At 42.3% G+C, this 13,840-nt stretch overlaps 1 protein-coding gene across 1 annotated transcript in view; it reads left to right on the forward strand.

Annotated features, from left to right (window-relative positions):
* Positions 1 to 2,347: 2,347 nt before the first annotated feature.
* GABRA5 (gamma-aminobutyric acid type A receptor subunit alpha5) overlaps positions 2,348 to 13,840 on the forward strand; it is an 82,652-nt gene continuing 71,159 nt past the window's right edge. The window contains exons 1-3 of the mRNA XM_042941266.1: positions 2,348 to 2,423; positions 4,006 to 4,064; positions 4,451 to 4,607. Of these exons, the coding sequence (XP_042797200.1) occupies positions 4,522 to 4,607 (86 nt within the window). The 5' untranslated portion in view covers positions 2,348 to 2,423; positions 4,006 to 4,064; positions 4,451 to 4,521. The remainder of the gene's footprint in view (positions 2,424 to 4,005; positions 4,065 to 4,450; positions 4,608 to 13,840) is intronic.

The following is a 13,840-nucleotide window of genomic DNA, read 5'->3' on the forward strand; positions in this document are numbered from 1 at the left end:
TTATTTTGTTAAATGGGCTCTTGGCTTATGACATCCTCTACTCAACTTCTTGTCAAGCTCTGTTTCCTCATGGTGACATTGCTTCCCATGTTTTAGCCATCTCTGCAACACCTACTCACACAGAGCCTTCCTTCCCTATCTCTGTTTTGGATGGCATACAGTGGATGTTATTGGGGCAAATGCTCCACCCATTGCCCAGCATCCCCAAGTTCGGCTATTTTAGGCTCTCACACTGGAAACTAAATTAAAAGTGAGACTGGTTAACCCTGAGGTTATGTGGAACTGGGGTGCCCTCTACTGCTTTGCAGAAGTGTAACTATTTTTCTTTATGTCATTCAATAAAAGGGAAAATATTAATGGAATAAATGGGAATTCAGTTGATAGATCATTATTCCTCAGGGCAAACACTGAATTGTATATTAAAATAAACATTTTAGTTTATTTTAGAGACTGCGTTACCATTTTATCACAGGGAGACGGTAAGTATCCAAGCCCCATGCTTGAATACAATTTTAGATTTTACAAGTTTACATTGAATACAAGTTTAGATTTTACTTAACAATGTCCATATATTCAATAATATGTACTGAAATTAAAACTGATAAAAAGCTTACCCAAAATATGGAAAATTTTTAAATAATTCATCAAAAGAACATAAATTCACTTATATTTCATTATTTGTCCGTGACACCTTGATAAGGTATTATTGTGAAGAATTAATGTATGTAACTCTCACTAATCCAAAAGTAATTTCTGGAATATCCACAAATTTTTTTTTTCATAAATTTCTGAATGACTTTGTTTCATAATCTGTAAACTTTTGGATTCACTAGTTTTTTGAACCCTTTCATTTACCCTACGCTGTTTAATCCTAAGAGAAGAGCAGCTATCACAGGTATCTCCGAACCTAGAATCCTAACACCTAATAGGTGAGAATTACATTAAGTTGATTCTGATTGTTTTTAATTTAATGATTTTGACCATCAACAAACTTATCAGTGTTATCTCTTTTGAAAAATTAGAAAATGAAGAAATGTATGTGTTCAAGTTAACCAGTTTAGAACCAGAATTTCAAATAAGCCTTTTATGTAATTTGTATTTCATGTAGAACCACTAGAATCAGAATGATTTAATACTGTGGCTAAATGTATGTTCAGAATAACACCTCTTGTGTATTTGCAACATTCATACCTTTTTATGTCCTGTTCAGAAATATATTTACAATTACTTATTTTTGGAGAATCTTGGAATTTTTGAAATGTGTAAAAGTACCAGCAGGTAGCTTAGATTTGGAATACAGAGTATTAGGCATAACTGAAAAATACAGTGACTTCACACACTTAAAGATCCTTTCTGAAGCAGAGTTAGAAATTTGCCTTTTCTCACAATTATTCTGTTAAAAGTGACTATAAACAATGCAGTGTCACAAAAGATACAGGATAACAGTATAAATCTCATCGTGTTCTTGGTGGTTTAACTTTAAATCTTGAACATTTTCTCCTGGAGGCTTTCATAGTCAAGAGGCATCCACCTCCTGGGTAAGCAAGATGCTGCAATCTTAAATTTAAGGAAGGTGCTTGCTTTTGCATCCATCTTGTTTTGTCGCTTGAAGGGGACCTTATTTCCTTCCAGTTGTCATTAGTGCCACCTCTTTGCTCTGCACCACTGAGACAGAGACAGACATACTCCTACAAACCCCAATGTTGAAGCCCTTGTGTGCATGGGTGCAGTGCACCCATGTCTGGGTCCTAGGAGCGCTCCTTGGCGAGCTTCCTCCGCTCAACCCCAGGCCTATTCTCAGGTCTTCAGACCCACAGCCCCTTGTCATTGACAAGCGGCTTCTTGTCAAGAAATAACACTTCAGGAAAAAACAAACAAACAAACAAACAAACAAACAAACAAACGCCAAATGTATACTGCAAGTAGGTAAGGGTTTAATTCTAATTTAATCCAGTTTTGCTCTGGCTTTCCCTCCTGTAGCAATGAATTGCAGATAAAATTATTTTTTAAAAAGTCTCATAAACGAGTTTATTTCTAAAGAGAATAGGAGATGAGGACATGGAGGAGTGTGTTGAAGACTGAGTAAGGACACCAGGTTGGGGATGCTCAGCGTTGGACTTAAAAAGAATAACTCCCAGCACTGGCCCTGGCTACAACCTTGCTGACACTCCCTTCCCAGTTCTTCTGTAAAAACGGGAAACCAGTGGTGTTACACAAGGCACCCAGTATGTTCCTGAAAGCCATCAAGAAACTTCAGAAGTATGGCCTATCCCAAACCAGGCCAAGCCTCTGGAGTTGAACCCTTCCCCCTCTGTTGAGCCGGCCCGAGGGCGCATTTGGTGAGAGTCTGGCGGCCTCTACCGGAGCGCCTCTGCAGAGGAACGTTCTTCAATCCTAGAGACGACATGTGGCGCTCAGGAGAGGTGAGAGCGAGCGCGAGAGTGCACTGGGGGCGCGGGGGGATCTGCAGCGGGGCAGCGCGCGGCCTCGGGCGCGGCGCAGAGCGGGGCCGCAGGGCGGCGGCGGGAGCGCGGGGCGGCTGATCCGCTCGGCCCAGGAGAACTGGGCAAGTTCGCGCTGGCAGCATGGGGCGGTGACGCCGCACCGGCCTTCCGCGCCTGCCAGCCGGGGGAGAGGAGGAGGAGGAGGAGGCGGAGGAGGAGGAGGAGGAGGCGGCGGAGGCGGCGGCGGCACCCTCGCCGACGGCTTGCCTCCCCGGCAGTGGGGTAAGAAGATGCGGTCGAGGGTGAGAGGAAGGGCGGCCCCGACCGGGCACGCATCCCTCTCCTCCGGGCTCCCGAGCCTCGAACTGCATGGCTCGAGATGGGAGGTGGAGAGCAGGCGGGGCGCCTGGGGCAGCCTGGAGCGCAAACTTTCCCCCGGCGACTGCGGGGGCAAGGCAGAGCGGGAGGGCAGGGGCGGCCTGAGCTGTGCGGCTCGGCCGGACGGGGCACCAGGGCGCAGCTACCGCGGGCCCGCCGGTAGGACTTGGGGTGTGGGGACACCCGCCGCCGTCCCTGGAGCCGGAGGGGCGAAATTGCCCACCTGGAGGGCCCCGCCAGCCTCGGGGCTCTGAGGCGCGCGGTGTCCCGGAGCTGCTGGCGGGGTGGGTGCGGACTCCGCGGGGGTGTCGCGGGTGGGTCGCGCGGGCTTCTTGAGGCCGGGGGTCTCAGAGCCGCCGCTGCAGCACGCGTTTCTCGCTGAGGAGGCTCAGACCTGAGGCTGGAGCAGGGGAGAGTACGAGGGCCAGCAAAGAGCCGGGAAGGGTCGGCGAGACTGAGGCGCGGGGTGCGCTGCTGCGGACAGGGCGGGAGGCCGACCCTGCCCGGCCGCCGGCGCCAGGGTGGCCAGGCTGCGGCTCCGCAATGCTGCCCCTGAGCCCACCTGCGCCCGTAAGATCCCGCCGCGGTCAGGGGACCGTGGGAGCGGAGCCTCTCTTTGGGGGTCCTGGATCAGGGCTGAGGGCAGTAGGAGGCGCCGCCCGGGCTTCCCGCATGCAGCGCGGAGTGCTCGCCGCCCCGACTCCCGCCCGGGTCTGGCGACAAGGCTCAGGACACGCGTCCAGGAGACCACCGCATGGCACCCTGCCCTTCTTGACACGAGGGCCTTCGCTTCTGAGGTGGAAGTACCTGTTGTATGTTTCCCAGTTCCGGAGTTTGCCTGGGGTCTCCTTGGGAAAATGTTCCTTGTGAACACGCGGTGTTCCTCTATCATGTGCACCTATTTGCGTTATGCGCATATTGAGAAATATGTTCTTTCGCTAAGGTTAGTTGCAGAGCCCAGGGACTGTGCCTGCCTGGACTTCAAATGCATTAATTAGGGCCCGGCACAGAGCTGAGAGACTTCCCCAAATGGAGGGATTATTAAGTTATTTAGTTATGGGGACAGAATGCTGAGAATGTGGCAACCCTCTTTTGAAAGCAGTTCTTATATTATCGTGATCCTATAGAAGCTTTGTTTCTTAAATGTGCCTTTTTTCCCCTCTTTCCACATACTTTCTCTCAGCACATTGCAGAACAAGGAGTAGCTTGCTGGCTTTGAACGCGTGGCAAATATTCAGAAAGGTAAAATGATTCCACTTGTGGATTTGACAAATGCAAAATACAGTTGATCAGATAATTTCAGATATTTGTTCTAATAATAGGACTAATCGGTCATTTGATAATAAGCTGAAAAGTAAAACAAAGTAAAACGTGGGAAAAATAAATTAGGAGAATGAGTCTGCACTCTGAGTAAAAGTAGAAAGAAATTAAGACATATTGTAACTCCTTTCCATGTCCCAACTTACTGCCCAGTGGACATAGGTAACAACCTGCTGTGGAGCCGTGCTGGGGAAGGACAGCCAGGTTCCTTTCTTTGTAAATTGTGCGTACTAGCAGTAGGATATGATTTCAGGAATGGACACAAAAAAATTCACATTATATGCTTTTCCCTGTTGTGTACCTTTCAGCTTCAAGATCAAGTTGAAGAAAGGAACCGTTATTCCAAATTCATCTGCGTCAACTATTATTCTCATTGGGAATGGACAATGGAATGTTTTCTAGCTTTATCATGATCAAAAACCTCCTTCTCTTTTGTATTTCCATGAACTTAGCCAGTCACTTTGGGTGAGTTACCATCTATCTTTTATTTTATGGTTTTCAGTGCACAGGTGCCTTTAAGACACTTTGCTGAGTAGTACATCAACAAACCCTCACTTGCCGTCTTTGCAGTCCCCTGCCCTTCAGTTTATTGTAAATAAATAGAGTCCTTGTCCTATACCACACTCTCATTTTGAGCAAGGCTGTGCCACGTTTGGGGTCTCTGAAGTGAGTCAGAGAAAAGAAGCAGATTATGTTTTCAGAAATGGTTTCAGAATCAGCTGTGTTTTCTTCTACTTAGGTTAAAACAAGATTCAAAAGCTCGCAGGCATAAAGGAGTTACTGCTTGTTGGACAAGACAATGTTCAATGTTTTGATTGCCTTCCTTGGTTCCATTATGCAAAGGGATTGCCTTTAAAGGCAAGCCCACGCTATGTGGAATTGACAGGACTTGGCAGCGGTTCTGGCCTGATCCAAAGGCCTTGAACTGTAGCCACCTGAATGCAAGTGGAGATACTAGAAACTAGTCGTGCCTGAAAGTCTGCAAGACACACCTGGGCATAGGGCATTATCGATTCCTTTAAGCTCTTTCATTTCAGCCTTAGTATCAGGGTACGCATTCTATGTTTTTTTTCCATCGAACTAGCGATAACAAACATTCCAGGTAAATGTTTGTATAGGTGCTGATATTCCTCCACACTTTTCTCCTCCCCAAAACTGTTCCAGCTAATCAAAAGGATTGTAACTTGAAGTTGATGGACCATAATTAATAAATTAAATTTAATGACAAAAGTTGCCAAGCACTTGTTCTGTAAAAATCAGCTCCAAAAATTCCACAGTGTACTCTGCACTGATGTAAATCAGAGAAAGATCTTAAGCACACAGTGGCTCTGCTACCCAGAGACCCCTCTGGGCCACACCTCTCTGGCCATTAAGGAAGACCCTCTTAAGGTACATGACATTCTCTGTCCTCTGGACATTTTCTTCTCTTCTGACATTTCCATGTCTCTACCGAGGAGTGAGGTTTGTGACCATCCCCACATGGGGACCAGTACCCAGGTCAGTGAGGGGCATGCCTGTCCCTCAGCACGGGACATGCCTGTGTTGCAGCCCTTTCAGCCATTCAGAGTATTCCCTTGGAACAGAGCATTCATTGTTATTCTTGCCTTGCTGCTCCTCTTGAGTGGACACCTCGCCTACCCTGCCTTCAGTTTCCTTATCTGTTCAATGAAAATTTTCCTTTCCAAAGTCTCTCCCATCTGTTAAGTCCTATAAAGTATGTTGTTCCAGGTGTTCCTGTGAATGAAAGCTGCGTAAGTAAAATCATACACAGTGCTTACATTTCCAAGTTAATACATTAGGTAGTATGTTTACTGACATACTGCATATATTTAGCAATATTTAAGAGGTAAGGAATATGCTAGGATTGGAAACATGTTTTCTTTTTAAGATTTTGGTTGAATTATTATTGTGCTTTGCATACTCATGAAGTTTCTACACTTCCTGGTGGATGCAAGCCTGAAATATGAAGTAATGTGCATATGGAGGTTAACCATTAGACACAGCTATACTTTATTTCTTACTTAATTTGGTGGTTTTCTGAAGTTAACTTCAAAATAGAGAGATAATTGTTAGTCTCTGGAAGCTAACATTGAACAAGTGGTGTAAGACCCTTCAACTTCCCTAGAGAATTAGCTGCTGGAGGAGTTTTGAATTTTTAAGACATATGCTCAATAGTCAATCCTAAAACAATGCCTGCTAACTGCAAAAAATACATGAGACACAGAATATCAATTAAAAAAATCCTTAATTCCCCCACACAGAAATTATCATCCTTTATATTTTGGTGTCTTCTTCCCCTTATTTCTATGGATATTTTTATATAGTTGGGATCATACCGCACCTTCAGTTTTGTACTGTGCTTTTTTTTTCATGTCGTTTTGTTATTACAGACTCTTTAATATTTATGATTTAAAAATGGAGGAGTATTATTACAGTGCATGAATGCTTCATCATCTAGTATTTTCCTAATTTAGGATGTTTATATTCTTTCCGATAATGCTGTTATAAATTGTCCTATAGTGAACATACTTGCGTATAACTATTTTAAGTATTTGAGACTATGTTTATTAGAAGATATTCCTGTAAGTGGAATTTTGCGTCAGGTTTCCAGACTGCTTCTAACTTGTGATCCTGTGGGTTTAGTTGCATTTAGTGAAGTAGGGTGTCTAGCAAAATGGGAAGGGGGATTTCAAAAATCTGGCTAGCAAGGTGTGGCTTCCAACAACCAGCCACAAAAGACATTTTAACATCTGGGAGCACAAGTTTCTATTGATTTCCTTTATTATACGAGGCTCCTCTCACTTGCTTATTACTTTAAATGTACTTAAGAATGATTTTGTTAATTGCAAAAAAAAAAGTTTCTTAACACTCATTTGACTTAAAATCTTGACAAAAATAGCTATCACAATATGGAGCACCTATTGCTATGTTATCTGTTTTAGGTAAATCCTAGGAGGAACCTTATAAGCTAAGCATCATTAGCCCAGTCTTATAGTTAGAGAAGGGAAATTCGGGGAGCGGGGCTAACCCAGACAGTAACTGCTAGGATTTGTTACTTAGCACTCCTCAGTGATTTAACCCTAGTGGTCCTTGGCCAAACAGAGCTTGCTAGTAGGTCTGAGTCAAACAAATCTATAAAGGAAGGGAATGTAATTCTGAAAGCCATTCTATGCTTTGGGGTAGAGAGTGTTTTTTGTTTTGAGATTACGGGGGAAAAAGAGGAGTGGTAAGTTCTGTCTTTCCTCCCTAAAGAGTTTGTGTGATTGGGTTCCAAATAGAGATGAAAGAAGAAGCATGCAAGGTCCTAACTTGAACATTTTAGGACAAGAGAAATACTGACTCCTGCAAATACATAAAAGAAACGAGACAACTAGTGGAGGGTAAAGAGGGTTACACAAGACTGGTCAGTGAGCCAAAGGAAAGAGGCAAGTGTGAGCTTTTGTGCATATACAAGGTTATACTCAGTGTTTGTGACAAGTATGTGGATTTGGCAATCAGAAAATTTATAAATCTGATAAGTAAAATATATTTGGTAATTATATGATAATTAATGTGAAATTGCTTTTAAAGTATATGAGTATTGTTTCTTTTGCTTCTCTCGATTTGATTAGAGTCACCAGCAGCTCATTTTCAATAGCCTTTATAATTCTTTTATTAGTTTTAAGTTACATAACAGAGCATGAGTCAAACATATAATGGGACAGAGGCCTTATTTAACTGTCAGCCTTATGCTATGTCACATTTGGAGACATGGTATTATTTGAATCATTATAATTATTTTAATAAGACCAGTAATCAGAAGTACAGGGTATAAAAAAACTAGCACAGAAACAATATAATATCAAAATGCATAATATTAAATTTAAACTGGAATTAATTTATCATCATTTGAAAAATCACTTTATCGGAATCAATTGACAAATGATAATTATAAGATAAAATTGAGTATTATCAACATAATAATAGTAAAATCTGTTTCCATTCATTTATTTGTATTAAATATATTTTAGAGGTTTATCTATTGGAAAAGAAAAAGTGCATTAGAATTTTATTACATGGGAGCTACCATTCCAATGTACTTTGGTAAACAGTGTTTTATAATTAGCAATTAAAAGCAGACTCTTGTAGAAGTAACTTATGAAAATGAATAGATAAAGTTATTCTTTATCTGACTACATGCATGTGCTAACCTGTACCTTTGGTTTCATGAAGAGAGATTTTTCATACACATTCTCAAGGATGGTTCTTTTCTTTTAGCTTGAGCAGAAAGTGCAATCTCTGAATCATTCAGCTACTCACAATGTCTTTTTAAATGGCAAGTTCTCTCTTTTGAATCCCCAGATGGCAAGTTCTTCCTGTACTGTGGCTGCAGGTTCATGAGGTCCAGGACAAATGGTCACTGTAATAATTATCAAAAAGCACACAGAAGCACCGCCTAAGCAGTTAGGACACCGGCAGGTGATGGGACATCTTAAGTGGAGGGTGCAGAGAAGGCCAGAGATCAGAAAGGTAGATCTTGCATATAGCAAAAATTTGGTGATTAAAGTGATTAAGGTCTTAAGGTGATTAAGACCTTGCTACAGAGTAATGCCCAACATTTTTTAAGGTACCAAAAGAAAATACTTCCAATTACATGCTCTATAGAGGAAACTTTTAGCATGTTCCTCATGCCAACAGGCAGTGAGCTTAGCAAAGCTTAGGAGGACAGTAGGCCAGCACCAACCTAGCCGACCCGGTCTGGCGATCAGCTCCAAGATGAGTCACTGGCTTGGTTCAAGGGGAGAAGGAGAATATGGGCTTTTGGATTTTTACAAAGGTGCGATTGCATAACATGCATATTTTAATTTGTGTGAAATTTGAGAACAAAATATTAGAATCAAAAGTAAAAAGAAATCTTATCATAGAACTCTGTTGGTAGCAACAATAATTATCATTGTTTGTATGGGTTTATATTTCCTTCATTTCTAGAAAGCATTTTCAGAAAATGTACTATTTAATTTTCTACTATGAAAAAAACTCCTTTTGTAAGTGAAAAGAGTTCAGGCTGGAGAACATAGGGAAATGTGTCTAATTTTCAGAATCAGGATCCATATCAGGCCTCAGGGCCTGGACCAGTGCTCTCCATTGCAGGACCTTCTCCAGAATGTCTAATATTTAAGGTGCAATCAAAAGGGAAAGAATGAGGGTGGAAATCTATAGATTGGGAACAAAAGAATGTCCTAATCTAGAACTCAAATAACACTGTTCTAAAGATAGTGTGTCTGCCACAGCTCAAATAAAATCAAACACAAAATACGTCCTATGAAATAAAATATTTTAGAGAGGGGATATGATAGTAAAAGTAAGATATGCTAGGAAACAGGCTTTAGCAGTTCACTGAAAACTCTATTTCATTTGTATTTATTTAACAAGTTATTTCAAAACCAAAAAGCAAACCTAAAAATAAATGAAATCCAAGACCAGATCATTTTCAATTTTAACAAAACAAAAAAATTGGGCCATCACTCTATAATCAAACTAGATCCTATTCTAGGACCCCTGTTAAGTTTATAGAGATAGCACTAGGTATCACTTTGACAGAGAGGAGTCAGGCTGCTCTGATCTCTGTTGCTGCATGCTCACTGTGTGGCTACAGAGGAATTTCTAAACCTGCCTGCAACTCAGTTTCCTAATCTCAAAGTGGAGTTAATAATGGATCCTACGTCACAGGGCTGATGTGAAGGATATGTTGCTGAATGTATGCTAAATGCTGAAACAAGGCCAGGTAGGGAGGGGTTGCTAAGTATAGGCTAGCTATCTTTCTGGATGTTGTGACCAGGAGACACCCAAAGTTTGCTAGACCTACAGGATAAGCTTGGTGCTGGGCCAGGGCCTAAGCATAGCAAAGTCAATAACTTTAATCACGTCTGCAAAGTCTTCTTGCCATGTAATGTAGTACATCCATAGTCACAAACTGAGATTACAATGTGAGCATCGTGGAGAATATTGCCCTGCTGCTAGTAGCATCAATGTGTATTGAGTCCTCACTATGTTCCAGGCACTGTTCTAGGTGCTGAGTTCCTGTGGTGGGCAGAGTAGAGCATGCCTTCAAGGAGGGTGCATTCTGGTTTTTACATGTCAGTTGGGTCACAATTGCTATTAAGAATTATTTAGAATAGGAGACAGTGAGTGTACTGAAGGTAGATGCTTGAACAAACATCTGAGGGATGTGAGGATGTGAGCAGTGCGGTTCATGGAGAAGGCTGAACAAGTGAGAGGAGGAGCGAGTGTATCAGCATGCTTGGATGGTAGGCACAGCAAGGAGGCCAGGATATTGAAAGGAAAGACTGGTAAGAGGCATAATCAGAGGGTCAGTGGGGCGGTAGGGGAAAGAGTCATATGGTGAAAGAATTTGTAGGCCATCCTAGGGTAGTACCAGGAAGAGCAGTTGGCTCTTATTTTGTAAGTCAAAGAAGGTCTGGGATTGGTTTTAAGTAGGAGTGAAGTATGATCCAATTGAGGTGTGACAGTAATGTGACTTAAACTTTAAAACTTGCTCTGGCTGCTGAGTGGAGGATAGAACAGAATCTGGGGCAGGGGTGGTTAGTAAAGGAAGGAGCAGTCAGGGCAGTTAAGAGGCGAATGCAGTGACCCAGGGGAGGGATGATTTTTGGCCAGTGGGGTTTGTTAGTAGATTGACATGGGCATGAAAGAAAGGAGTCAAGGATGACCCCCTTCCCCCCACTGGTATTTGAGCTGAAAACATGACAGATTCAATTGCCTGTTGCTGAGCTGGAGAAGACAGTAGTTAAAAAGGTTCTAGTGAAAATCTTCAGTGCAGTTATGGACATGTTAAGCCCTGTTAGATATCCAAGTGACCAGACAGCCATTGGATACAGAGGTCCAGAGTTCAAAAAAGATTGGGGCTAGAGACATGAACTTCAAGTTTTTCATATATGGGAGACATTTAAAGCCATTAGATTGGTTGAGATCATTTAGGGATTGAATATAAACCAAAAAAAGGTCCCTGGACTGTGCCCTGTGTAAGTTTAGAAAGGCAAGGGGGTGGGGGCAAGTGAGAGGAGGAGGTCAGTGAATATAGGAAGAACAAAGAGGGCAGCATCCTGAGGCCAAGAGGAGGAAGTGTTGTAAGAAGGGAGATGTGGTCAAATAAGGACTGAGAGCTGATTGTTCGATTGGGCATTGTGCAGTAGCATCTAGAAGAAAGGCTTCTTTGGGATGTAGGCAGTGAAAGCCAGACTGGAGTGGGTCCAAGAGAAGGAAGGAAAGGCAGCAGAGATTTCTAGTATAGACAACTCTTCAGTGAGTTTTGAGTAGAAGAGGGGCAAAGAATGGAATGCTAACTGGAAGGGAATATAAGGTGAATGAAAGACATGTTAAAGACCTGATATGTTACAACAAATGTAATTGATGATAGGAATTATTAGGGATGGAGGGAAAACCATGTGTAATAAACACCAGGATGGTTCCTGTGCAGCATAATCACACACAGGGGGCATCCTGTGTGGTTGGGGAGAGTCTAGGGAAGTGGGTAGGTTTAGATGAAGGGGGTGTGCCTATGAGATGGGAGACCGACTTTTTACCTTGTAGGCGGTATGATTCTGAGCTGGGCTGCAGTGAAATGGACAAGAGTAAAGAGACTACACGAAGGGTGCCAGCAGGGGTAGGTTTGAGCACTATTAGGGAGCTGATAGGCAGGGCTGGGGGTACCTTTGATGTGAGGTCCATGACAGTGAAAACAATCTAAGTGTTCTGGCATAATGTTTCATGGCCATGACTTCGTCCACATGAGACACATTTCAAGTCCATGTTTCCACCACAAGAGGGGACAACTCTTATTTGGAAACTTAAGATTGACTTTCATTGTCTAGCTAGTGTCCACCATGTTTGTTATCTTCTTTTATATAGTTTTTCAAATGGTTAAAGTGGTGTGCAGTGGAAATTTAGATGTCTCAGGGAAACATCACACAACAGTGCCACTTAAAGGTACTTATTTAATGAGATTAAAGTGACAAGCAAATAAACTGAAGATACATTTCTTAGAAGTAATTAAATGTTGTGGAAAGAATGCAGAAAGAAATGCAATTTAAGAAGACAGGGAAACTGCCACTTAAAAGCAACTTAGTTCCATTCCCAAAGTAAGTTCATTGCCATTATGGATCCCATTTTATATAAATCAAAAATGGCTGTCAATATAAGCAGAGATAACATCACAAAGAAATGCATCACTCCTAGCCTTCAATAGCACCGTTTGTGGTACATTACTCAACAGACTTTTCTAAACCCCAGAAAGGGTGACATAACTCTTGAACTTGTACCCTTTTAAATGCCAAAATAAGACCTCATCAGGCATCATTTGGAAAATGAAATACCTTTAAAGATGGAATCTGCAACATATTGTTGTTGTTATTATTATCATTAGAAATTATAATACTGAGATAAAGTTATATTGGAGTAAAATCCTTCACAGTTCCTCAAGAACAAAATTACTCTGAGATTGAATTAATGCAACTCACTTTTCAGAGCAATGCTTGGATTCTACTACAGGGTTAACTCTGTGTGGTAACTGTCTGATTTGGGGGGTAACTTGTTTGGGATTCCCTACCCTGCTGTGCTCAGACTCCTCCCCACATCTTCCCTAAGAAACCTTGCTGGTGGCTCCAGCAACCACATCTCTATCACCATTGCAATTGCCTGAGTAACTGGCCTCCATGCCTCTAGCCTTGCCCCTGCCAAGTCCATCATCTGCAAAGTGCCCAAGAGCCACAGGTAAAGTAAGTGACCCCTGTCTAACTGCTTTGAAGCTCCCACTACCTTCAGGACTGACTCTAGGAGTGCAACATGGCATGTGAAGTCCTTTATGGTTTGATATGTGCTGCTCTCCACTGACATGCATTACTTTACTCACCAAGGTTCTTTACTACCCTCTGCAAACATCATCATTTCCTAACCTGAAGCCACTGCTCACAACCCCTTCAACATCTCCTTCTTTAGCTTGAGACTAGATCTTCATATTTAAAGTCTCAGGTCAGTTCTCTTCTCCTCCTCTAGCACTGTACATAGTTCCTTCTCTTTCCTTTGTTTTCCTAGAATGTCCTATGTATCACATCGATCCCTACATCTACGATGTGCTATTGAAATCCTCTGCGAACATGACTGATTCTCTTAGAACACAGCTCTGTCTGACAGGTTGGGGATACCATCTTTGTCATCTTCACATCCTCGGTACTTACCACAACACCAGGAACATACATGATTGACATCCCAAATACATTTGTTGGCCTGAGCTGTTGGAATAAGCACTGAGCTCATCATACAGCCTCTTGAAGATGTAATGGAGGAGAGAAGCTCTCTGAGGTCATTTATAGTCACTCTGGCACTTGGCTTACAAACCATCCTTTCCATTTCCAATCTAGATAGTCCTAGAGCAGTTGCTCTCCACTATGGCTGCACATGAGGATCACTTGGGAATCTTAAAAAAAAATAATAATACTAGTAGCTGTTTCTCAGGGAGCAATTAAAGCCAAATCTCTAGGGCCTAGAAATCAGAATGAAGCTAATGCAGGAGTCCAAAATCAAATGCCTTGAAGAAGTCAGATGTAAGACAACTGGGAAAAGTGGAAAATTTGCACAATAGCAAGAGTTTACCCTTTCTGAAGACATTCATGTTTATTTTTCTTAAACAGTGTGTTAAACCC

Source organism: Panthera leo, chromosome B3 (assembly GCF_018350215.1).
Source record: "Panthera leo isolate Ple1 chromosome B3, P.leo_Ple1_pat1.1, whole genome shotgun sequence".
Lineage (NCBI taxonomy): Eukaryota > Metazoa > Chordata > Mammalia > Carnivora > Felidae > Panthera > Panthera leo.